Source organism: Plecotus auritus (assembly GCF_963455305.1).
Source record: "Plecotus auritus genome assembly, chromosome: 1".
Lineage (NCBI taxonomy): Eukaryota > Metazoa > Chordata > Mammalia > Chiroptera > Vespertilionidae > Plecotus > Plecotus auritus.
The window spans coordinates 108,263,583-108,290,538 of NC_137770.1; the positions used below are offsets into that span (position 1 = coordinate 108,263,583).

At 38.1% G+C, this 26,956-nt stretch overlaps 1 protein-coding gene across 1 annotated transcript in view; it reads left to right on the plus strand.

The window, feature by feature from the left end:
• Window positions 1–205: 205 nt before the first annotated feature.
• Window positions 206–26,956, plus strand: part of CCDC7 (coiled-coil domain containing 7) — a gene marked incomplete at both ends in the record, with an annotated part of 182,208 nt that continues 155,457 nt past the window's right edge. Inside the window, 3 exons of the mRNA XM_080654120.1 lie at window positions 206–484; window positions 2,334–2,426; window positions 3,166–3,249. Of these exons, the coding sequence (XP_080510246.1) occupies window positions 206–484; window positions 2,334–2,426; window positions 3,166–3,249 (456 nt within the window). The remainder of the gene's footprint in view (window positions 485–2,333; window positions 2,427–3,165; window positions 3,250–26,956) is intronic.

Genomic DNA, 26,956 nt, shown 5'->3' on the forward strand with positions numbered 1-26,956 from the left:
ATTTTAGATTTTAAAAAATATTTATTTTTGTTAGGGATGTTTCCATTTTCATTTTTTAAATTTCTCCAGAGTTGATTTGGGGATTTAGCATTTTCATAGCAATAAATAATCCTGCCATCATTTTTAATCTGAAATCTTTATCTTCTATTCTCAGGAAGGAATAAAATTTTTTCACCTATAATTTGGAAGTTAAGTAAATAACAAAATGAAGCCAGTAAAGCATCTGTTGCCCTCTAGTAATAAATTGGCAAGTGTTCCAGAATTAAGTTACAACAAAGGACTTCTTAATTCACCATTGTCATCTAAACCAAAGGAAAAACAAAGTTCAAAATTAGTGCGTGATAAACTTGAACCAATGGTCTTAAGATCTCCACCAACAGGAGAATCCGTTGTGAGGTATGCTTTGCCCATTCCATCAAGTAAGACCAAAGAATTAATAGCAGAAGATGAATTGCTCAGAAAAATTACCAAACATCTGAAGATGGTAAGCCATTTGTTTGTTCCTGTGTGGAGGGTCCCATGACCTTCTCTGGGTTTAGTGATTTGCTGGGTGGACTCACTGGGTTTAGCATATAGTCATATTGATGGTTAAAATTTATTATAGTGGAAGAATACAAAGCAAAACCAGCAAAGGGAGAAGGCACATTGGTGAAGTCTAGAAGAAACCAGGTACAAACTCCCAAGAGTCCTCTCCTTTTGGAGTCACACAGAACATGTCTTAATTCCTCCAACAACAAATTGTGACAAAACATATGAAATGTCTACAAGAGAAGTTCATTGAAGACTCAGTGCCCAGGGTTATATTGGGGCTTGATCAACTAGATATCTCTGCCTATCATGTATCAAATTCCAGACTCCCTGGAGGAAAGCAGGTGTTAGCATAAGTTATTATTTGTACAAACAGTGTAGGGACAGATCAGTTAGTGAATGGTGGGAACCATTCTGAAATCCAAGTTCTGAGATGCAAACAGATCTTTTTTAGGGGTAGTTTTTTTGAAGTCTCATGCCTGCTATGCCACCTCATCTCTGCACTTTAGAAACTTTGGCTCTTGGTGTTGGGAAATAAATTTCCCTTTCTCTGGGGTTCTTTTATCTCAATGATCTAGAATCTATATCTATAAAAGGCTAAGTGATCGGCCAACCAGCCAACTGGCTGGTAGCTATGATGCGCACTGACTACCAGGGGGCAGATGCTCAACGCAGGAGCTGCTGAGCAACAGCAACTTTGCAGAGTGCCCTCTTGCACTCCAGGACCCCTCGGGGGATGTCGGACTGCCGGTTTCGGCCTGATCCCCACAGGCCTGGCTGAGGGATCCCCACTGCCAGTGGGATCCCGCTCACTCTGCAAATGCCCTTCAAGCCCTGGTGCTGCCCCAGGTGCGGTCGGCTTGGGAGGGACCATGGGAGGTTGGCTCCAGGGCATGTCCAACCTGTCTTGCCCAGTCCCACTCCACTGGCCACCTTCTAATTAATTTCCTTTCAATGTGCACAAATTTGTGCCCTGGGCCTCTAGTTAAATTATAAATGTACCAAATATCATTGGTATAAAGACTGAAAAATGAGGAATAGCACAAACATAAAAAAATATAGTTTGTCAAACTTCCAAAATACAAGTTTGCTCAAAGTGTGAGGGCTTAACTCAAATAATTTCCATTAAAACAGTGGTCGCCAACTGGTGGTATGCGAGATCCAAAAGGTTGGTGACTGCTGCTTTAAAAAATGTATTGCTTTTTGGTTTCCATCTCTCTATTTTCCCTACTCTCTCCAAAGGAGAAAGTTAGGTCAGTTAAATTTTGAGGAATACTTCGGTGGTAAAGTAAAGTTGACGCTTCAGCTATGCATAGGCAGACCCTCTTCTTTTTAAATACCTGTCAACACAGAAATGGAAGAGCCATAGGGCCTCTCTTGCTAGGAAGTAGGGTCAAGGACTGTTGCTCATGACTTCTTCATGAAGATATGAGCTGGGGCATAAAATGGAAAATTTAAGTTGAGTACTGGCAGAAATAATTTTTTCCTTTATTGATTTTTAGAGAGAGAGGAAGGCAGAGGGATAGAGAGATAGAAACATTGATGAAAGTGAAACATCATTGATGGGCTGCCTCCTGCATGCTCTGCACTGGGTATTGAACCTGCAACCTGGACATGTGTCTTGACCAGGAATCAAACCAAGGATCTCTTTGGTTTCTGGATCGACACTCAACTGCTGAGATACACTGGCCAGGCAGAAATAGTCTTATTGCCAAAAAGGTCCTGACATGGTTGATTTAATATATTTTTACATTTAATGTAATAATTTTAAAATGTAAATGTACTTAATTTGCTTTTTCTCATAGGTTGTTTCTACTTTGGAAGAAACCTATGGAATGTGCAATGAAACTGTAGAAAAACCACTGGTGAAGTCTGAACCTGAGGAATTATCTTTATCTGTAAGTATATGCAAATCCTAATGTAGAGAAATGAACACTGAAAAGGGCTAAGATTTTCTTTTGTGTCCACATATGTTTACAGAATGAATTCCTTATCCATTAAAAATGATCCACTTAAGATACTTGAAAATAGAGTACTGATTTTTCCATCCTCTGCCAACCACATTTCCTTATAGTTTAACACACACACACACACACACACACACACACACACAGGGGTAGGCAAAAATAAGTTTACAGTTGTGAGTACATAAAACACAGAGTTCATTCTTGTTTTATTATTTATTGTTATATTATATTTTTTCCAAGTGAACAACTATAAACCTACTTTTAGCCACCTCTGTGTACTTTATAATCAGAAGTCATAATTAGCATTCATTTTTAAACACAAAGATATATATAAGGTATACACATAGTAGTTACTTTTTTGGCCATTCATAATCTTTCAGGAGTCTAAGGCTGGGTTGCTTGATTTTCTGCAACTACATAGACAAAAATGAGAGCAGAGACATAACTGGGAATATGACATTAATGAGCCACTCCTGAAAATGTACTTGTAAATTTTCTGGGAGAATTTGCTAGTATAGCATTTGGAGCCTGGTTTCTTGTCTAATATATTTGAATTAACATTAATTTCATACACAAAATGTTTTTAAAAACTAGTTAAATATACTAAAATATAGATGAATATGCATACAGGTTCTAAAATAAAAGCAACTTTCTGTTATTCTTTTCAAAGGTTGGGGATGATCTAAATTCATTCTTGGTATGTTGTTCACAATTTGCAGCTCAATTAGAAGGAGCAGTTAAAGAGGAGAGTCATGTATGTATTCTGTGTAAACTATCAAGTATAAAATATTTCTTACTATTTTAATAATCTTAATAATAATATAAATGAGCTGATAATATTAATAATAAGCATTTAAATTATTAACACTAATTTAATAATAAAATATTTAATGTTATATTGGTTATTTGACTTACTGTGATTATCCAGATAGCATTATTAGTCTAGATACAATGCCTTAATTAGTTATAAAGAGCATTAGAAAACATTATTTATTTTTCCTTATTCTTTTTTAAATCTTTATTTTTGAAAGTATTACGTATGTCCCCCTTTTTTCCTCATTGACCCCTTCTAGCTCACCCCAGACCTTCACCATCCTATTGTCTGTGGCCATGGCTTGTGCATATATAGATACAATTTCTTTGGTTGATATCTTCCCACCTACCCTCACCTACCCTCTGAGATTTGACAGTCTGTTCCATGCTTCTCTGTATCTTTGATCTATTTTGTTCATCAGTTTATTTTGTTCATTAGATTTCACATATGAGTGAAATCATATGGTATCTATCTATCTTTGACTGTCTTATTTCACTTAGCCTAATCCTCTTCAGGTCCCTCTATGCTGTCTTTTTCTTTTTTACTGCTGCGTGGTATACCATGATGTAAATATACCACAGCTTTTTTATTTACTCATCTACTACTGATGGGCACTTGGGCTATTTCCAGATCTTAGCTATTGTAAATTGCACTGCTATGAACATAGAGGTGAATACATTCTTTCTGTTTGGTGTTTCCAGTTTGCTAAGATATATTCCTAGAAGTGGGATCACTTGGTCAAATGTCAGTTCCATATTTAATTTTTTGAGGAAATTCCATACCTTTTTCCATAATGGCTGCACCAGTCTGCATGCCTACCAGCAGTGTACTAGGGTTCACTTTTCTCCACATCCTCACCAGCACTTGTCATTTGTTGATATGTTGATGGTAGCCATTCTGATAGGTGTAAGGTGATACCATTGTCATTTTTAATTTGCATTTCTCCCATGATAAGTGAATTGGAGCATTTTTTTCATATGTCTCTTGGCCATCTGTATGACCACTTTGGAGAAGTGTAAATTTAGGTCCTTTGCCTATTTTTTAAATGGCATGTTTGTCCTTTTTTTGTTAAGTTGTATGAGTTCCTTGTATAATTTGAATATTAACCCTTTATCAGATGTATCATTGGCAAAGAGAATTTCTTTTCATTTTGTTGATGGTTTGTTTTGCTGTGCAGAAGCTTTTTATTTTGTTGTATTCACATTTCTTTGTTTTCTATTTTATTTCCCTTGCCCTAGAACAGTGTTCGGCAAACTCATTAGTCAACAGAGCCAAATATCAACAGTACAACGATTGAAATTTCTTTTGAGAGCTGAAAACCAACTTCTGCGCATGGGCCATGAAGTTTCAATCGCACTGTACATGTGCGCCCGCATGTGGTATTTTGTGGAAGAGCCACACTCAAGGGGCCAAAGAGCTGCATGTGGCTCGCGAGCCGCAGTTTGCCGACCACTGCCCTAGAACATGTATCTGGAAACATATTGCTATTAGAGATGTCTGAGATTAAACTCCCTATGGTTTCTTCTAGGATTTTTATGGTTTCCCGACTTACATTTAAGTCTTTTATCCATTTTGAGTTTATTTTTGTGTATGGTGTAAGTTGGTAGTTTAGTTTCATTTTTTTTGCATGTATCTGTCCAATTTCCCCAAGATCATTTATTGAAGAGACTGTCTTGACTATTTTATGCTCTTTCCTCCTTTGTCAAATAATAATTGAGAGTAATGGCTTGGGTCGATTTCTGGATTCTCTGTTCTGTCCCATTGATCTATACGCCTGTTCTTGTGCCAGTACTGGCCTGTTTTAATTACAGTGGCTTTGTAGTATAACTTGATATCTGGTATTGTGATCTCTCCCACTTTGTTCCTCTTTCTCAAGATTGCTGTGTATTTTTGGGGTCTTTCTTGGTTCCAAATAAATTTTTGGAATGTTTATTCTAGATCTCTGAAATATGCCATTGGTATTTTGATGGGGATTCCATTGAATCTATAGATTGCTTTAGGTACTATGGACATTTTAATGATGTTAACTCTACCAATCCATGAACATGGTATATTCTTCCACTTGTTTATATCTTCCTCTATCTCTTTTTTTCAACATCCTGTAGTTTTCAGAGAACAAGTCTTTTACCTCCTTTGTGAAGTTTATTCCTAAGTATGTTAATTTTTTTGTTGCAGTGGTAAATGGGATTATTAGTTTCTCTTTCTGAGAATTTGTTATTGGTGTATAAAAATGCCTTAGATTTCTGGGTGTTAATTTTGTATCCTGTTACATTGCCAAATTCATTAATTAAATCTAATAGTTTTTTGATGGAGTTTTTAGGGTTTTTTATGTACAATATCATGTCATCTGTGAATAATAACAGTTTTATATACTCCTTTTCAATTTGGATGCCTTTGTTTTTCTTTCTTTGTCTGATGGCTTTGACTAGGACTTTTAGTACTATGTTGAATAAGAGTGGTGAAAGCGGATATCCCTTTCTTGTTCCTGTTTTTAGAGGAAGTGGTTGACTATGATGTTGGCTGTAAGTTTGTCATAAAAGGCCTTTTTATGTTGAGGTATGATCCTTCTATTCCCACTTAGCTGAGAGTTTTTATCAAAAAAAGGGTATTGGATTTTGTTGAATGCTTTTTCTGCATCTATTGATATGATCATATGATTTTTTCTTTCAGTTTGTTTATGGGATGTATCACATTTATTGATTTGCGAATATTGTAACAACCTAGCATCTCCAGAATGAACCCTACTTGTTCATAGTGTATGATCTTTTTATATATTGCTGGATTTGACTTGCTAATATTTTGTTGAAGATTTTAGTATCTATGTTCATTAGGGATATTGGCCTGTAATTCTCTTTCTTTTTAATGTCTTTATCTGGTTTTGAAATCAGGATAATGCTGGCATCACAGAAAGAGCTTGGAGGTTCCTTCCTCTTGGATTTTGGAATATTTTGAGGAGTATAAGTGTTGGCTCTTCTTTGAGTGGTTTTAGTAATACTCCCCTGTGAAGCCGTCTGGGCTAGGGCTTTTGTTTGCTGGGAGTTTTTTGATTAATGCTTCAATTCTATCAGTTGTTATTGGCCTATTCAGGTTTTCTGATTCTTCCTGAGTCAGTTTTGAAAGATTGTATTTTTCTAGGAATTTTTCCATTTCATCCACACTGTCCAGCTTGTTGATAGATAGTAGTTCATAGTATTCTCTTACAACCCTTTGTATTTCTGATGTGTCAGTTGTTACTTCACTGTTTTTCATTCTTATTTTATATATTTGGGTCCTCTCTTTGTTTCTTGATGAGTCTGGCTTGTTCATTAATCTTGTTTATCTTTTCAAAGAACCAGTTCTTGGTTTCGTTGGTGCTTTTGTATTGGTTTTTTAGTCTCTATGTCATTTATTTCTGCTGTCATCTTTTTAAAAATATATTTTTTATTGTTGATAGTATTACAGATATCTTCCATTTCCACCCTTTCACCCTAGCTACCCCCTTCTGGTCTTTACTACCCTATTATTGTCTCTAATCTTTTTTAAAAATATATTTTTTATTGATTTCAGAGAGGGAGAGAGGAGAGAGAGATAGAAATATCAATGATGAGAGAGAATCATTGATAGGTCACCTCCCACACACCCCACACCAGGGATAAAGCCTGAAATCCAGGTATGTTCCCTGACTGGGAATCGAACTGTGACCTCCTGGCTCATAGGTCAACACTCAACCACTGAGCCAAGCCAGCTGGGCTCTTTTCTTATTTTTATTATTTCCTTCCTTCTACTTACTCTGGACTTTTCTTGTTTTTCTCTTTCTAATTCTTTAAGTTGTAGGGTTTAGTTTATTATTTAAAAAAAAAAAACTTTTTTTTTTTTTTAGTTTGACCTGTAGTGCTATGAACTACCCTTTCAGTATTGCTTTTGTTGTGTCCTAGAGTAGAGATGTTGGTTGTTGTGTGTTCATTTTTATTTGTTTTCAGAATGTTTTTTATTTCTTTCTTGACTTTATTGGTAACCCATTCATTGTTTAGTAACATGCTATTTAGACTTGATGTTTTTGAATGTTTTACTGTGATTGATTTCTAATTTCATTCTATTGTGATCTAACAAAATGCTTATATGATTTCAATATTCTTTTTTTAAAAAAAATATATTTTATTGATATTTTACAGAGAGGAAGGGAGAGGGATAGAGAGCTAGAAACATCGATGAGAGAGAAACATCAATCAGCTGCCTCCTGCACACCCCCCACTGGGGATGTGCCCGCAACCAAGGTACATGCCCTTGACCGGAATCGAACCCGGGACCCTTCAGTCCGCAGGCCGACGCTCTATCCACTGAGCCAAACCGGTTTCGGCTGATTTCAATATTCTTGAATGTGTAGAGAGTTGTTTTGTGTCCTAACATGTGGTCTGTCTTTGAAACTGACCCATGTGCCTTTGAGAAGAAAGCTGTTTATTCTGCAGCTTTGCATGAAATAGTCTATAAATGTCAATTAAATCCATCAAATCCAGTGTGTCATATAGAGTCACTGTTTCCCTGTTAATTTTTTGTCTGGAAGATCTATCCAGTGAAGTCAGTGGGCTGTTAAAGTCCCCTACTATGACTGTTTCTGTTGATCTCTCCCTTAAAATCCTCTAGAAGTTTCATTCATATATATTTATCTATATCTATATCTATATCTATATCTATATCTATATCTATATCTATATCTATCTATCTATCTATCTATCTATCTATCTATCTATCTATCTATCTATCTATCTATCTATTCTCCTATAGTTGGTGCATATATCTTGTTAGATAGATTCCTTTATGCTGAGAACCAAGATCAACAGTAATTAATATAAATGCGAGAAGTCCTTTCAGAAAGCTGAATTTGGGCACTTTGATATTCACAGTGTGAATATTTGCATTTTATTACCTACCATTGACTCAATGGCCTAAAGCAAACTCCCCACAACCTGGTAATCTCATTGTTTACTAAACATTACCATTGATATGTCTGTTTGCATTCCTAAAAGGCAATTGTGTATTCTAGTAAATAAAGCAGATGGGAATGGAGACTCAGTAGAACTTGAATATTACAGTTAAGTTTTCCCTGGCTTCCCCCCATAATTTCAAAATTATTATTTCTTGTCTTGTGTTTTTTTATTTGCATGTCAACTCTTTCTCCAAGCCTTTGAACCCAAAAGCCATGGCTTTTCACACCTTTAGTGTTATGTAGTGTCCTTTATTGTCTCTTGTGATGGCCTTCATTTTGAAGTCTATTTTTTCAGATATGAGTACTGCTATCCCTCATTCGTTTTCATGGAAAATTTAGTCCATCCCTTCACACTCTTCCTAAGTGAGTTTTTGTTCTGAGGTGGGTGTCTTATAGGCAGCATATATTTGGGTCATATTTTCTATCCATTCAGCTACCCTATATCTTTTGATTGGAGCATTTAATTGATTTACATTTAAGGTTATTATTGATAGATACTTATTGCTATTTTAATTCTTTATGACTATGTTTCTCTCTATATATTTCTTATTATTACAGCAGTTCTTTTAACATTTCTTGCAATGCTGATTTGGTGGTGATAAATTCCTTTAGCCCATTTTTTTTGGTCCTTGAAGCTCTTTATTTCACCAGTATTTCAAATAATAGCCTTGCTGGATATATTAATTTTGGTTTCAGATCCTTGCTTTTCATTACCTTGAATACTTCATGCCATTCCCTTTTGACCTGTAGAATTTCTTATGAGAAATCAGTTGACAGCCTTATGGGAGCTTCTTTGTAGGTAATAAATTGATTTTTTCTTGCTGCTGTTAAGATTCTCTCTTTGTCTTTAATTTTTGCCATTTTAATTATGATGTGTCTGAGCATGGGGCTATTTGAGTTCTTACTGTTGGGGCCTCTCTGTGCCCCCTGAAATTGTGTGACTTTTTCCTTCAGCAAGTTAGGGAAATTTTCTGCCATTAATTCTTCAAACAGGTTCTCTGGCCCTTGCTCACTTTCTTCCCCTTCTGATACTCCTGTGATGTGAATATTGTTACATTTCATGTTGTCCCACAGCTCTGTTGAGTTGTCCTCTTGTTTTTGCTTTTTGGTCCTCTGAGTGATTTTCCTACCGTGTCTTCTAATTATTGGTCCAATCCTCAGCTTCTTCTAATCTGCTATGTATTCCTTTCACTGTGTTCTTTATTAGTGTTATGTCATTCTTCAGTTCTGACTGGTCTTTTTTCATAGTTACTATAACTTTTATCATGCTGTCGAGCATCCTTGCCATCATTATTCTGAACTCTATATGGGATACATTCCCTTTTTCCATTTCATTTAGCTCTTCTTCTGGATAATTCTCTTGTTCTTTCACTTGGGCCCGTTTTTTTGTCTCCCCATTTTGTCTCCCTGATTGGTTTTTGTATCTATATATCAGGTAGATCTGTTACCAGTCCCAATCTCTAGTTCAGCACAATGTCTGATGCTGTTTATGACTGGCCCTGAGTATCCTGTTTGGCACTATCAGCAATCCACAGTTTGTGGCTCCCTCTGGTGGGGCTAGGTGCCCTTTTTCAGGACTAAAATGTGTACCAGGGTCTGCTTTTCCGGGCTCTGGGCCTAGAAAGAGATCAGGCAAGAACTCAGACTCCAGATATCCACATCTGCCTGCAGTCTGATTGTATTGTGTTAACCAGTTAACTGCCATGCGTCCAAAACAGAAACTATCCCCACACGCCACAATATTTTTAATTTTAATTAAAAAGATATCTGACTCTGGAGTTGAATAAAGGATATCATCTTCTTCTTATGAGGTGCTTGGTTCAATTATTTCTTCATCTGATGCCATTTATGGGAATTGAATTTTATTTGCACAATATAATATATTACAACATAAAATTCAATAACAAAATAATGACAATTTTTAATTCTATGGAAATATCAACAAAAGTGAGCACAAAATAAAAATAAAATGTTGACACTAAAAGCCTCGAAAACACAAAATTTTGTTGATGTTCCAAAAATAAAATCTGTAAAAAAATAATGAAGAATGCATACCATGTTTACCATTTTTTGACATAAAATTCATGATAACACAAACAAATCTCAAGTGTCACAATGACCAATAAAAACCTCAAGTGTCACAGTGTTTATCTCTCACACGTCTGAGTGGCAACCCTATATATTGATATTGGAATTTCTTCCATATGCCCTGGAATATTTAGTAATTTAAGTTACCATAATTTTCTTTACAAACCCAGAGATGTCACTAACAAGTCTGATTTTAAAATTGGGCAACCAGAGTTGATATGCGAGGTTTGCGGCTATTTACGCACATGGCATGTGGGGAAGGTATGCCGATTACATCTAGAGACATTTATGGCATAGAAAGTGTTAATTAATTTCAGGTTATTGACCATAGGTAGGGTGAGAGGTTTTCCAACAGGGGCCATTGCTTCCCTCTCAGGAAGAAAACTGCCTGGATGGTAAAGGTCTGCCAGAGGAAGATATCCTCTGTAGTATGAGGGAATGACAGTACAGAAAATGGGGGTGGCTGCCTGCCAACCTCTAACCTCAGAGCCCCCAACACTGGATTCTTTTCACATAGGTCTAGTCCACTCTGCCCTCCTCTGCCAGAGCCCAAGGTGAATGACTGCACATGAAATTTTTCTGTGTTGACCCTTTAAGCGGGTTCCTGCATATGCAGTCATCTCTCCCTCTCAAGTTTTACTTCTTCTTTTCCAATGTGGATGCCTTTTATTTCTTCTTCTTGTCTGATTGCTATGGCTAGCACTTCCAGTACTATACCAAACAGGAGTTGCTTTCTAATTTCATGCCATTGTGATATAAGAAGATTCTTGATATGATTTCAGTCTTCTTGAATTTGAAGAAACTTTGCCTGTTTCCCAATATGTGGTCTATCTTTGAAAATGTCCCAGGTGCACTTGTTAAGAATGTATATTCTGTAGCTTTGGGGTGAAATGTTCTGAAGATGTTGATTAAATCCATCTGATGTAGTGAGTTATTTAAGATTGCTGTTTCTTTGCTGTTTTGTTTGTTTAGAGGATTTATCCAGTGGTGTACATGACATATTAAAGTCCCTTACTCTGATTATATTAATGTTGAGCTCTCCCTTGATATCTTCCAGAAGTTTTTATTTAATTGTGTGTCCCTATATTGGGTGCATATATCTTTACCAGAGTTATATCCTTATTCTATTGATCACTTTAGTATTTTGAAGTGGCCCTCCTAATCTCTTGTTATTGCCTTCACTTTGAGGTCTATTTTGCCACATATAAGTATTGCTACCCCAGCTTTTTTTTCATTTACGTTTTTTCTGAAAAATTTTTTCCCATACCTTCACTATCAGTATGTGTGAGTCCTTTGATTCTGAGGTGTGTCTCTTATAGGCAGCAAATATATGGGCCATGTTTTCTTATCCATTCAGCTACCCTATGTCTTTTGAATGGAGCATTTAATCCACTTGTGTTTAAGATGATTATTGATAGATACTTGTTTGTTGCCATTTTTATTCTTTATGCCTGTGTTCTTTCTTGCTTTCTATTTCTTCATTTTACAGCAGTCCCTTTAACATTTCTTGCACTACTGGCTTGATGATAATAAATTCCCTTAGCCTTTTTTTTGTCTGTGAAGCTCCTGATTTCCCCTTCATTTTTTTTAAATCTTCTTTATTTCTTTTTTTATTAAGGTATTATATGTGTACATATCTTACCATTGCCTCCCTCACCCCACTCCCATACATGCCCTCACCCCCCAATGTTTTGCATCCATTGGTTATTCTTATATGCATGCATATAAGTCCTTCAGTTGATCTATTATTTCCCCCACCACTCCCTAACCTTCCCACTGTAATTTGACAGTCTGTTTGATGCTTTACTGCCTCTGTATCTATCTTTTTGTTCATCAGTTTATAATGTTTTTTATTATTCACAAATGAGTGAGATCATGTGGTATTTTTCTTTCATTGACTGGCTTATTTCACTTAGCATAATGCTCTCCAGTTCCATCCATGCTGCTGCAAATGGTAAGAATTCCTTCTTTTTTATGGCAGCATAGTATTCCATTGTGTAGATGTACCATAGTTTTCTGATCCAGTCATCTGCTGACGGGCACCTAGGCTGTTTCCAAATCTTAGCTATTGTAAATTGTGCTGCTATGAACATAGGGGTGCATATATCCTTTCTGATTGGTATTTCTAGTTTCTTAGGATATATTCCTAGGAGTGGGATTACTGGGTCAAATGGGAGTTCCATTTTCAGTTTTTTGAGGAAAATCCATACTGTTCTCCACAGTGGATGCACCAGTCTGCATTCCCACCAGCAGTGCATGAGGGTTCCTTTTCCTCTGCATCCTCGCCAACACTTGTCATTTGTTGATTTGTTGATGATAGCCATTCCGACAGGTGTGAGATGGTATTGCATTGTCGTTTTGATTTGCATCTCTCGGATAATTAGTGACTTTGAGCATGTTTTCATGTGTCTCTTGGCCTTCCTTCTGTCTTCTTTCGAAAAGATTCTATTTAGGTCCATTGCCCATTTTTTTTATTGGATCATTTATCTTCCTTTTATTAAGTTGTATAAGCTGCCTGTAGATGTTGGAGATTAAACCTTTATCAGTGATAACATTTGCAAATATGTTCTCCAATACAGTGGGCTTTCTTGTTATTTTGTTGATTGTTTCTTTGGCTGTGCAAAAGATTTTTATTTTGATGTAGTCCCATTTGTTTATTTTCTCTTTGGCTTCCATTGCCCTAGGGGCTGTATCAGTGAAGAAGTTCTTTCGGCATATGTCTGAGATTTTGCTGCCTGTGGATTCCTCTAATATTTTTATGGTTTCCCGTCTTATGTTTAAGTCCTGTATCCATTTTGAGTTTACTTTTGTGTATGGTGTAAGTTGGTGATCTAGTTTCATTTTTTTGCATGTATGTGTCCAGTTTTCCCAACACCATTTATTGAAGAGACTGTCTTGACTCCATTGTATGTTCATGCCTCCTTTGTCGAATATTAATTGCGCATAGTGGTTTGAGTCGATATCTGGATTCTCTATTCTATTCCATTGATCTATATGTCTGTTCTTGTGCCAGTACCAGGCTGTTTTGAGGACAGTGGCTTTGTAATACAGCTTGAAATCTGGTATTGAGATCCCTCCTACTTTATTCTTCTTTCTCAGGATTGCTGTGGCTATTTGGTGTTTTTTTTTTTTTTAAATTTAATAAATCTTTATTGTTCAGATTATTATAATTGTTTCTCCTTTTTCCCCCCATAGCTTCCCTCCACTGGTTCTCACCCACCCTCTGCCCTTACCTCCCCCCCAATGTCCTCATCCATAGGTGTACGATTTTTGTCCAGTCTCTTCCTGCACCTCCCATACACTTTCCCCCTGAGAATTATCAGTCCACTCCCTTTCTATGCCCCTAATTCTATTATATTCACCAGTTTATTTTGTTCCTCAGATTTTTAATTCACTTGATTTTTAGGTTCACTTGTTGATAGATGTTGTTGTTCATAATTTTTATCTTTACTTTTTTCTTCTTCCTCTTCTTAAAGAATACCTTTCAGCATTTCATATAATACTGGTTTGGTGGTGATGAACTCCTTTAGCTTTTTCTTATCTGTGAAGCTCTTTATCTGACCTTCAATTCTGAATGATAGCTTTGCTGGGTGGAGTAATCTTGATTGTAGGTTCTTGCTATTCATCACATTGAAAATTTCTTGCCACTCCCGTCTGGCCTGCATAGTTTCTGTTGAGAAATCAGCTGACAATCGTATGGGTGCTCCCTTGTAGGTAATTAACTCTTTTTCTCTTGCTGCTTTTAATATTCACTCTTTGTCTTTTGCCCTTGGCATTTTAATTATGATGTGTCTTGGTGTGGTCCTCTTTGGATTCCTCTTGTTTGTAGTTCTGTGTGCTTCCTGGACTTGTAAGTCTATTTCTTTCACCAGGTAGGGGAAGTTTTCTGTCATTATTTCTTCAAATAGGTTTTCAGTATCTTGCTCTCTGTCTTCTTCTGGCACCCCCATAATTCTGATGTTGGTATGCTTGAAGTTGTCCCAGAGGCTTCTTACACTACCTTCAACTTTTTGGATTCTTTTTTCTTTTTGCTTTTCTGGTTGAGTGTTTTTTGCTTCTTTGTTTTTCAAAACTTTGACTTGATTCTTGTGTTCCTCTAGTCTGCTGTTGGGTCTCTGTATAATATTTTTTATTTCAGTCAGTGTATGTTTAATTTCTAGTTGGACCTTTTTCATATCCTTGAGGGTCTTGCTAAATTTATCGGCCTTTTCTAGGATATTCTTGAAAAGCCTTATAACCGTGGTTTTGAATTCTATATCCAGGCTTTTTTTCCCCTCCATTTCTTTTGTTTGTGATCTGTTTCTTTGTCTCCGCATTTTTGCTCCTTCCCTGAGTTGGTAGGTTTAGCTTTGTGTGCTATGTTTCCTATATGGCCTAGTGGGTTGGCCTCCCCAGTTAACCTGAGGTGGACACTCTTGGTGCACCCCTTTGTGGACTGTGTGTACAGCTGTGTTGTAGTTAAGTCTTGATTGTTGTTGGTATCACTGGGAGGAATAGACCTCCAGGCCAGTTGGCTGTGAAGATCAGCTGTGTCTTCGCTGTGAGAAGTTCGGTGCTGGAGACAGCCTTATAGGATTAGACTTGCAAAATTGCAAAAGCCTCTGTGCTCAGCTTGGATGGGGCAGAGTCTCAGGGTGGAGCAGACAGTCTTGGCTTCCCGTCAGCCCTGCCCTTGCGCGCGCGCCTCCAGAACTCTGCCTTCCGCGACTCCCCTGAGTTTCCGCCTGACAGTCCAGATTCCCCCTGTAAGAGTGTGGGTCCCCAGGGGCTCGCCCGGAACTGGGGTTCAGTGCAGTCGGAACTAGGGTTCAGTGCAGTCAGGAGCTTCTGACTCCCTTCCACTAGGGAAAGCCTGCGGCAACCTCTGCATTCAGCTTTCTCTGCGAGCACTTGTGTGCGCACATGTGCATTCAAACCCACCGCGGCTCCCCTGGGTCTCTGAGTCTCTGAGTCTCCGTGTGCCTTTCTCTCTACGTGACAGTCCAGACTCCCCCTGTATGAGCCTGGGTCCACGGGTTTTTGCCCGGAACTGGGTTTCAGTGCAGTTGGAACTGGGGTTCAATGCAGTCGTGGGCTTCCTTCCCCCTCCCACCAGAGAAAGTCAGCCAGGCACTCAGTTGCCCTTTCTCTCTGCACACGTCTCCGTACCTCAGCCCTCCTTTGCCACTCCTCTGATTCTCTGTGATCTTTCCTCTTTTCTTCTAGTTGTAGAATTTGCACTCTGCCAGCCTTCCTGTGGTACTGGATGATGTCCGTTCTGTCTTTTAGTTGTAGTTTTGAAATTGTTGTGCGAGGCAGCAGTTTAGGTGCTTACCTATGCTGCCATCTTGGTTTCTCCCATCTCGGGGTCTTTTTTTATTCCAGATGAATTTTTGGAGAGTTTTTGCTGGGTCTGTGAAATATGCCGTTGGAATTTTAATGGGGAGTGCATTGAATCTATAGATTGCTTTTGGTAGTATGGACATTTTAATGATGTTGATTCTACCAATCCATGAACATGGTATGTTCTTCCATCTGTTTACGTCTTCCTCTATCTCTTTTTTCAGTGTCTTGTAGTTTTCCGCGTATAGGTCTTTTACCTCCTTGGTTAAGTTTATGCCTAGTATCTTAATTTTTTTGGTGCAATGGTAAATGGGATTGCTTTTTTAGTCTTTCTTTCTGTAAGTTAACTATTAGTGTATAGAAATGCCATAGATTTCTTGGCGTTAATTTTGTATCCTGCTACATTGCCAAATTCATTTATTAAGTCTTTTATTTTTTTTATGGACTCTTTTGGGTTTTTTATGTACAATATCATGTCATCTGCAAATAAGGACAGCTTTACTTCTTCTTTTCCAATTTGGATGCCTTTTATTTCTTCTTGTCTAATCGCAATGGCTAATACTTCCAGTACTATGTCAAACAAGAGTGGTGAGAGTGGGCATCCCTGTCTTGTTCTTGTTCTTAGGGGAAATGGTTTTAGTTTTTGTCCATCGAGTATGATGTTAGCTGTGGGTTTATCATATATAGCTTTTATTATGTTGAGATATGATCCTTCTATTCCCATCTTGTTGAGAGTTTTTATCAAGAAAAGGTGTTGGATTTTGTCAAATGTTTTTTCTGCATCAATTGATATGACTATGTGATTTTTATCTCTCAATTTGTTTATGTGATGTATCACGTTTATTGATTTGAGGATATTGTACCATCCTTGCATTTCTGGGATAAATCCTACTTGGTCCTGGTGTATGAACTTTCTGATGTACTGCTGGATCCAATTTGCTAGAATTTTGTTGAGGATTTTGGCATCTACGTTCATGAGGGATATTGGCCTGTAATTCTCTTTCATCGTGTTGTCTTTATCTGGTTTTGGTATTAGGATGATGCTAGCTTCTTAGAAGGAGCTTGGAAGTGTTGCGTCCTCTTGAATTTTTTGTAATAGTCTGAGGAGTATAGGTTTTAGTTCTTCTTTGAATGTTTGGTAAAACTCCCCTTTGAATCCGTCTGGTCCCGGGCTTTTGTTTCCCGGAAGCTTTTTGATGACTGCTTCAATTTCTTCCATAGTATTTGGCCTATTGAGATGTTAAGATTCTTCCTGATTGAGTTTTGGAAGGTTATATTTTTCTAGGAATATGTCCATTTCCTCCAGGTTGTCCAGTTTGTTGGAATAGAGTTGTTCATAGTATTTTTTAACAATCCTTTGTATTTCTGTGGGGTCTGTTGTTATTTCACCTCTTTCATTTCTGATTTTGTTTATTTAGGTCCTCTCTCTTCGCTTCCTGGTGAGCCTGGCTAGAGGTTCATCCATCTTGTTTATCCTTTCAAAAGAACCAGCTCTTGGTTTTGTTGATCTTTTGTATTGTTTCTTTGGTCTCTATGTCGTTTATCTCTGCTCTGATCTTTATTATTTCCTTCCTTCTGCTTACACTGGGCTTTTCTTGTTGCTCTCTTTCTAACTCTTTGAGTTGTAGGGTTAGGTAATTTATTACCATTGTTTCTTGTTTTTTGCAGTATGCTTGTAGAGCTATGAACTTCCCTCTCAAGACTGCTTTGGCTGTGTCCCATAGATTTTGGATTGTTGTGTTTTCTTTGTCATTTGTTGCCATAATGTTTTTTATTTCTTCCTTGATCTCTCTGGTAACCCAGTCATTGTTTAATAACATGCTGTTTAGTCTCCGTGTGTTTGATTTCTTTGGATTGTTTTTATTGTAGTTGATTTCCAGTTTTATGACACTGTTGTCTGAGAAGATGCTTGATATGATTTCTATCTTCTTGAATTTGAAGAGACTTTGCCTATGTCCCAGCATATGGTCTATCTTTGAAAATGACCCATCTGCACTTGAGAAGAATGTATATTCTATGGCTTTGGGGTGAAATGTTCTGAAGATGTCAATTAATTCCATCTGGTCTAGTGAGTCATTTAGGATTGATGTTTCTTTGCTGATTTTTTGTTTAGAGAATTTGTCCAATGCTGATAGTGTGGTTTTAAAGTCTCCAGCTATGATTGTAGTGCTGTCAATTTCTCCTTGATAGCCTCCAGGAGTTTTTTTTTTACGTATTAGGGTGCTCCAATATTGGGTGCATATATGTTTACCAGAGTTATTTCTTCTTGATGGATTGTTCCCTTTAGTATTATTCAGTGGCCTTCCTTATCTCTTGTTACGTCCTTCACTTTGAGATCTAATTTGTCAGATATATGTATTGCTACCCCAATTTTTTTTTTCATTTCCATTCGCCTGAACAACCTTTTTCCATCCCTTCACCCTCAGTCTGTGTGCATCTTTTTTTCTGAGGTGGGTTTCTTGTAGACAGCAGATATATGGGTCTTGTTTTCTTATCCAATCTGTTACCCTATGTCTTTTAATTGGGGCATTCAATCCATTTACATTTAAAGTTATTATTGATAGGTACTCATTTTTTTTGCAATTTTTATTCTTTACCCCTGTGTTCCTTCTTCGCTTCCTATTTCTTTTTTTTACAGCAGACCTTTTTAGCATTTCTTGCATTGCTGGTTTGGTGGTAATAAATTCCCTTAGTCCTTTTTTGTCTGTGAAGCTCCTGATTTCACCTTCAATTTTGATTGATAGCCTTGCTGGGTACAGTATTCTTGGATTCAGACCCTTCCTTTGCATGACTTTGTATATTTTATTCCATTCCCTTCTGGCCTGTTGAGAAATCAGTCGCTAGTCTGATGGGGGTTCCTTTGTAGGTCACTTTCTGTCTCTCTCTGGCCCCTTTTAAGATTCTTACTTTGTCATTGGTGTTTGCCAATTTAATTATAATGTGCCTTGTCATCGGTCTTTTGGGGTTCATTTTGTTTGGGACTCTGTGAGCTTCTTGGATTTGTGTGGGTTTTTTCTTCCCTATATCAGGGAAGTTTTCTGTCATTATTTCTTCAAACAGGTTTTCTATTCCTTGCTCAGTTTCCTTTCCTTCTGGAATCCCATTATGTGGATGTTGTTTTGTTTCATGTTGTCCCAAAGTTCCCTTAGGCACTCCTCCTGCTTTTTAATTGTTTTTTTCTAGAAGCTGCTCTACTTGGGTATTTTTTCCTACCTTGTCTTCTAGCTCACTGATGAGGTCGTCTGCTTCTTCTAGTTTACTCTTGATGCTTTCTATTGAATTCTTTACAGCAGTGATGTCATTTTCATTTCTTCTTGTTTCTTCTTCATTTCCTCTTGGTTCTTACTCATATTGTCGAATTTGTCTTCCATTCTTTTCAGCCACCTTATGACCATTTCTCTGAATTCTTTCTCTGGAAGGTTGCTTGCCTCCATTTCATTTACTTCCTTTTCTGGTGATGCCTGCTTTTCTTTCATATGCGGGCTGTTTCTTTGTCTCCCCATGGTCTCTCTTCTCCAGGTGTCTGATTTTGTAGTTCTCTCCTTATCCCAGGTAAATCTGACTTTTCTGTGGTGGAGTGTAGAGTTCCTCGGAATCCGTGTGTTTGCTCCAATTGGGGACCAGTGCTCTGGGGTTTACAGCTGTTCGGTGGGTGCCGCAGTTGTAGATTTTCAGCTTCCAATAACATCCACTTTCCCCTTCAAGATGGCGCGGTCTCCGCGTCTGAGACAGTGTCTCTGGGAGGGAACCCAGCAGCAGTGGGGGCTGCCCAGTCAGGGGATCCCTGTCCAGCAGTCCCCCACCTGCTCCTGGAATATAGCTGTCCCTTAACTCACCAACAGACACTCCCCTTGTGACCCTCATCTATTCTCTCTATCTGCTCTGGGACAAGGCTCGGGATACGTCTGTTTATTCTGCCACTATTTCCACCCTCCTTCCTTCAGTTCTGTCAGTGTTTGTTTCACATATTTTGGTGCTCTAATGTTGGGCACACCTATATTTATAGTTGTTGTATATTCCTGGTGAGTTGATCCTTTAATCCTTATATGATGTCATTCTTTGTATTTTTTGGGGCAGTTTTCATTTTAAACTCTATTTTGTCTGATATAAAATTGGTTACCCCTACCCTCTTTAGGTTTCTGTTTACATGGAATATCTTCTTGCAGCTTTTCTCTTTTAACCTGTGTCATTGCTGAGCTCTAAAGTGAGTGTATTGTAGGTAACATTTAGTTGGATCTTAAAAAAATAAATTTAGCCATAATGTCTGTCCTTAAATTAATTTGTTTAATTGATTTACATTTAATGTAGTTACTATTCAGGAAGGACTTTCTATTGCCATTTTGTTAATTGCTTTCTCTGTCACTTGGCTTTTTTCTTCCTCTTTACCTTCCTTGCTCTCTTTGAGTTTTGTTGATTTTTGTGTAGTGACATATTTTGATTTCCTTCTCATTTCCCTTTTTATATATTCTACAGATACTGATTTTGTGGTTACTATTGCAATTACATACACCTTTTTAAAGTTACAACAACCTGTTTTAAACTGATAAGAACTTAACTTCAATTGCATATAAAAACACATACTTTCTCCCTTCTACTATATGTTACTGATGACACAAATGACATCTTTTTTATTGCATATCATTAACACAAATTTATAATGATTTTTATGCATTTTAATAAAAATTCTGTACCTGATTTATAAGTCATTTACTTACTTTACAACATCATAGGATTTTTGTATTTGTTGATATATTTACCTTTGTAAGGGAATTTTACATTTTAAATGCTTTGTGTTGATATTTATTGTCCTTTTTATCAGTTGGTAATATGCCCATCAGCAGTTTTTGTAGGAAAGATATAGTGGTGATGAACTCCCTCCACGTTTTTTTTTTTTTTTTTTTTAAATCTGGGGAAGTCTTTTTTTTTTTTTTAATCTTTATTGTCCAGATTATTATAGATATCCCTCTCCCCCATCCCCATAGCTCCCCTCCACCCAGTTCCCACCCCATTCTGGGCCTTCACCACCCAACTGTCTGTGTCCATAGGTACTGCATATATGCATATAATATCTTTGTCCAATCTCTTCCCACACCCCCCAAGCCCCCTTCCCCCGAGAATTGTCAGTCTACTTCATTTCCATGCCCCTGATTTTATTACATTCACCAGTTTATTCTATTCATCAGATTTTTTATTCATTTGATTTTTAGATTCACTTGTTGAGAGATATGTATTTGTTGTCACTTTGTTGTTCATAATTTTTAATCTTTACCTTTTTCTTCTTCCACTTCTTAAAGAATACCCTTCAGCATCTGCACTAATAAAAGAGAAAGATGCAAATTGACTGTACCTTCATGATGCCCACCAGACAATCAGGGATGAATATGCAAATTAACCCAACAAAGATGGTGTGTTAATTTGCATACATAGGCGCTGAGTGGCTGGGGGTGGGACGCTTGTGTCATCTCCATGGCGACAATGTAGGTGTTCCACACTGCCCCAGATGCTCCAGGCCTCTGGGCAGCGTGGGAAGGCGGAAAGGCAGCTCCTGGTCAGAGCAAAGGTGGTGCTGTCAGCCAGGGGAAGGAAGGCCCATTCTTGCACAAATCTTTATGCATCGGGCCTCTAGTTTCATATAATACTGGTTTGGTTGTTATGAACTCCTTTAGCATTTTCTTGTCTGTGAGGCTCTTTATCTGACCTTCAATTCTAAATGATAGCTTTGCTGGGTAGAGTAATTTTGGTTGTAGGTTCTTGCTATTCATCACTTTGAATATTTTTTGCCACTCCCATCTGGCCTGCATAATAGTTTCTGTTGAGAAATCAGCTGACAGTCATATGGGTACTCCCTTGTAGGTAACTGTTTTTATCTTGCTGCTTTTAATATTCTCTTTGTCTTTTGCCCTTGGCATTTTAATTATGATGTGTCTTGGTGTGGTCCTCTTTGGATTCCTCTTGTTTGGAGTTCTGTGCGCTTCCTGGACTTGTAAGTCTATTTCTTTCACCAGGTAAGGGAAGTTTTCTGTCATTATTTCTTCAAATAAATTTTCAATATCTTTCTTTCTTTCTTCTGGCACCCCCATAATTCAGATGTTGGTATGCTTGAAGTTATCCCAGAGGCTCCTTACTCTTTCTTCATATTTTTGGATTCTTTTTTCCTTTTGCTCTTCTGATTGGGTGTTTTTTGCTTCCTCATATTTAAAATCTTTGGCTTGATTCTTTGGATCCTCTGGTCTACTATTGAATATCTGTATATTATTCTTTATTTCAGTCAGTGTATGCTTAATTTTTGACTGGTCTTTTTTTTTTCTTTTTGGCATTCTCACTAAGATCCTTAAAGGTCTCACTAAGTTCCTTGGAGGTTTCTAGAAAATTCTTGAGTAACCTTATAACTGTGGTTTTGAACTCTATATCCAGTAGTTTTTCTTCCATTTCTTTCATTTGTGACATGTTTCTTTGTTTCCACATTTTGGCTGCTTCCCAGTGTTTGTTTCTATATATTGGGTAGCTGCTAAGTCTCCTTCAGTTGATAGAGTGGCCTTGTGTAGTAGGTGTCCTATAGGGCCCAGTGGCTCATCCTCCCCAATCACATGAGGTGGACGCTTTTGGTGCACCCCTTTGTGGGCTGTGTGCACAGTTTTGTTGTAGTTGAGCCTTGATTGCTGATGGTATCACTGGGAGGAATTGACCTCAAGACCAATTATCTGTGAAGACCAGCTGTGTCTACAATGGAAGAGCTGCTGTGCAGGTGATACCCTTATGGGTCAGGGCTTGCTTCATTGAGGCTTTGGTGCTCGCTGAGTCTGCCCCTTGAGTGTGTCTCTTATGGATGTGAAGAGTTCTAATCTGGTATGGTCTCGTGCTGACCACTGGGTACACTGGCTCTTTTAACTCCAAGGAGGTGCAAAGTCACCACTGCCTGGGATCACCCAGCAGGAGCTACAGAGACATCTGCAGATTCCTCCTCTTTGTATGGGGTTTGGAAGTGCCCAGATGAGGCCCAACTGTGAAGCAAGGGAGGCTGGTGCTGGTGAGGCCTTACTCCTTCTTTTGATAGCTTTGGGCTTCCTAACCCAGCTGCAAGCTTGTTTGACAGGTTGTAGGCTGATAAAGGACAATCAATTCACATGCAAAAGCCTCTGCCCACAGCTTGGGTGGGTTGTAAATTGGATAGGGCAGGGTCTCAGGGAATCTCCAGGGCAGAGCAAACAGCAATGGCTGCCAGTCAGCCCTGCACCAGGGATGTCCCAGCACAGGAACATTGACTGCTGTGAGCACCTCCGTCTGTAAGAAAGCCACCCCGCATTCCTGCCCTGTTGCCAGACAGTCCAGTTTCTCCCTGTTTGTGTCTGGGTCCCTCTGAGTCTTGCCTGCATTGGAGCTCAGAGCAAGCAGGAGCTTCTATCTCTTTCCCGATTAAAAAAGCGGCACACCCAGGTGCCAGCCCTTTTTGCGCCTTCACACCTCCTACCAATCTCAATGTGCTTTCTTCTTTACCTCTCTGGTTGTAGTTCTTCTACTCAGCCAGCTTTCCCGCGGTTCTGGATGATAGTTGTTATGTACTTTAGTTGTAATTTTGATGTGGGAGGCAGCAAGTACAGGTGTTTACCTGTGCTGTCATCTTGTTTCCTATCTGGGGAAGTCTTGATTTCTCCCTCATTTTTGAAGGATAGTTTTGCAAGATACAGTATTCTTGATTGCATTTTTCTTTCAGTCCTTTGAATATGTCTTTATACTCCTCCCAACCTGTAGGTTGTTTGGTTAGAAATTTGCTGATGATCTGATAGAAACTACTTGTATGAAACGAGTCATTTGTATTATGCTCTTGTCAAGATTATCTCTTTCTCCTTGTTGTGACTTTTGACAGTTTGATTATTGATGTATCTTGGCATACATCCCTTTAGATATTTTTCTAGTTGGAGTTCTTTAAGCTACTTGAATTTGTATGTCCATTTTCCCCTCAGATTTTAGAAAATTTCAGCATTTCTTCAAGTATGTTCTCTTTCCCCTTTTTTGTTCTCCTTTTTGGATTCACATAATATGTATGTTTTTCTGCTTCTTGATACCTTATATATCCCATAGGCTTGCTTCACTGTTGTTGCTTTTTAAGCTTTCTTTTACTTCTTTGACTCAAATTTGAATATCCTGTACTGAGTTTGCTGAATCTTTACCTGGTCAAATTTGCTCTTGAGCCTCTGTAATGAATTTTTCAATTAAGTTGTTGCATTTTTTAGTCCCAGAATTTCTATTTTGTTTTTCTTCATGGTTTATATATTTTTATTGATATTCTCATGTTGTTCATGCATCATTTTCCTGATTTAGTTTAGTTGTCTATCTATACTTCCTTTTAACCCATTACACATTCTTAAGATGATAATTTTGAATTATTTGTCTGGCAATTCATATACTGTATTTTGTTTTCTTTAATTCTCGTTTTTGGAGATTTAATTTACTTGTAATATTTGGTGGCTTTCTTTTTCTTGTTATTTTTTGTTGTTGGAATTTTGGCATCTGAAGAATCAGCCAATTCTCCCACTTTGTGATCTGATTTTTTTTTTTTTATGAAAGATTTTTGCCAAACTGCCTTAATTCTGGAGACCTCTCAAACATTTTTTTTTTGTGTGTGTGTGTAGGCAGTCCCTCGCCTAGATTGCATATAATTATATATTGCATATAATCTTCTATGTAAGAAGTTTGTAGATTTCTGTTCAGGCATTCTCCACTGTCTCCCTGTGATACTACAGTCTGATTGGTGCTATTGTAAATCATAGTACTGGTTCTCCACCTTGTGTCTATTTCTGGTACTGCAGACTTTAGTGCATGGTCAATGGCTTGTTCTCAGAGACACTCAGCTTGGCATCGGGTTCCTCCCATCAGTAGTACTTGGAGAGAGGCAAGGGTGAAACCAGACCCTTGGGCAGTACCCTGTAAATGTGATAAATTTCTATGTGGGTTCTAATCCTTTCTATTCTCAAGTGAAAAATGGGAGTTCAGGAGATCCAAGTGTGCTGCCTTACAGAGGTAGGGAAGGGGATGTGTCAAGTTGAAGTGGAGAGAGTAAAAAAATTTCCTAGTGGGCTTTGATGTGGTTGGCTTTGTCCTCACCTGGGGCTCAGCAGCCTTTTAACTGGTTTCTGGATTTCTCATAGAGGCAGCTAGTTTTTTTTGATGTTAAATCTCTGTCTTCATGGGGGAAAGAGGATATTGGGCTTCCTATTTGCCATTTTGCTGAAGGAGTCTTCTTTCTTTTTAATGGGAAATTTTATTAGGAACCAAGATCTAATAGTTAATTGTACCCACTTGATTGTGGAATGTCTTGGCTTTTCTGCCCTTTTAGCAGACAGAATTAGGAAATGTATGCAAGTGTATATATACATTTGATATATTCATACATACATATAAAGTACACAAATATCCTATATAATAAAAGAGTAATATGCAAATTGACCATCATTCCAACACACAAGATGGCTGCCCCCATGTGGACACAAGATGGCCACCACAAGATGGCTGGCAGGGGAGGGCAGTTGTGGGCAATCAGGCCAGCAAGGGAGGTCACTTAGGGGTGACCAGCCAAGCAGAGGAGGCAGTTGGGAGCAACCAGGCCTGCAGGGGAGGGCAGTTATGGGGGACCAGGCCTGCAGGGGAGGGAAGTTAGGGGCAACCAGGCCTGCAGGAGAGGGCAGTTGGGGGAGACCAGACTGGCAAGGGAGGGCAGTTAGAGGTTACCAGGACTGCAGGGGAGGCAGTTAGGGGCAATCAGGCCAGCAGCGGAGCAGTTAGGCGTCTATCAGGCTGGCAGGGGAGTGGTTAGGGGGTGATCAGGCTGGCAGGCAGAAGCGGTTAGGGGCAATCAGGCAGGCAGGCAAGTGAGCAGTTGGGAGCCAGCAGTTCTGGATTGTGAGAGGGATGTCCGACTGTCAATTTAGGCCTGGTGGGATCGGGCCTAAACGGGCAGTGGGACATCCCTCGAGGGGTCCCAGATTGGAGAGGGTGCAGGCTGGGCTGAGGGACACACACACACCCCTCCCCCATGCACGAATTTCGTGCACCGGGCCTCTAGTAGGTAGTATATTAGTTTCCAGGGACTGCCAAAACAAATTACTGCAAACTTGGTGGTTTAAAACAAAAATACATTCTCTCACATTTCTGGAGAACAAGAACTCCAAAATGAGTGCTTCAATAGAGCTCATATAATATTGTTTTTAAAGAGTGCTTTGTTTTCTCCATATAGAAACTTTTAAATGTTTATTCCTAATGTTTTATTTTTTTGTTGTTGTTGCTAGACATGCACCACATAATGACGTTTTAGTAAATGACAGAACACACATACAATGGTGGTTCCATAGATTATAATAGAGATATACTGTACTTTTATAGGTTTAGACATACAAATACTAACCATTGTATTACATTTTCTAGTGGAGTAACATGCTGTATAGATTTTGTAGTAGTCTAAATCTCCCATTAGTTATGGTGTATGATCTTTTTAATGTATGGCTGCATTGGATTTCTGAATATTTTGCTGAGGATTATAGTGGCTGTGTTCATCAGGGTTATTGACCTGTAATTCTCTTTCTTTGTAGTGCCTTTATCTGATCTTGGAATTAGACTAATGCTAGCCTCATATAGAGCTTCCTCTTGGAGTTTTGGAATAGTTTGAGGAATATAGGTGTTAGTTCTTCTTCGAATGTTTAATAAAACTCCCCTGTTAAGCCATCTGGATCAGAGCTTTTGTTTGTTGGGAGTTTTTAAATTATTGATTCAAGTTCATCAGTAGTTAGTGGTCTATTTCGCTTTTCTGATTCTTCCTGATTGAGTTTTGGAAGATTATGTTGTTCTAGGGATATGTCAATTTCATCCAGGTTGTCTAGCGTGTTTGAATATAGTTGTTCATAGTATTTTTAATGATCTTTTGTATTTCTGTACGGTCAGTTGTTACTTTGCCTTTTTCACTTATGATTTTGTTTATTTGGGTCCTTTCTCTTTGTTTCTTGATGAATCTGGCTAAAGGTTCATCAATCTTTATTATATTTTCAAAGAACCAGTTCTTGGTTTTATTGAACATTTGAAATGTGTGTGTTTTGTTTTGTTTTCATCTCTATGTCACTTATTTCAACTCATATTTATTATTTCTTTTCTTATACTTACTGTGGGCTTTTCTTGTTCTCTTTCTAATTCTTTTAGTTGTAAAGTTAGATAGTTTATTAGAAATTTTTCTTGATTCTTGATATAGGCTTGTTATGCCATGGATTTTCTTCTCAGGACTCCTTTTAC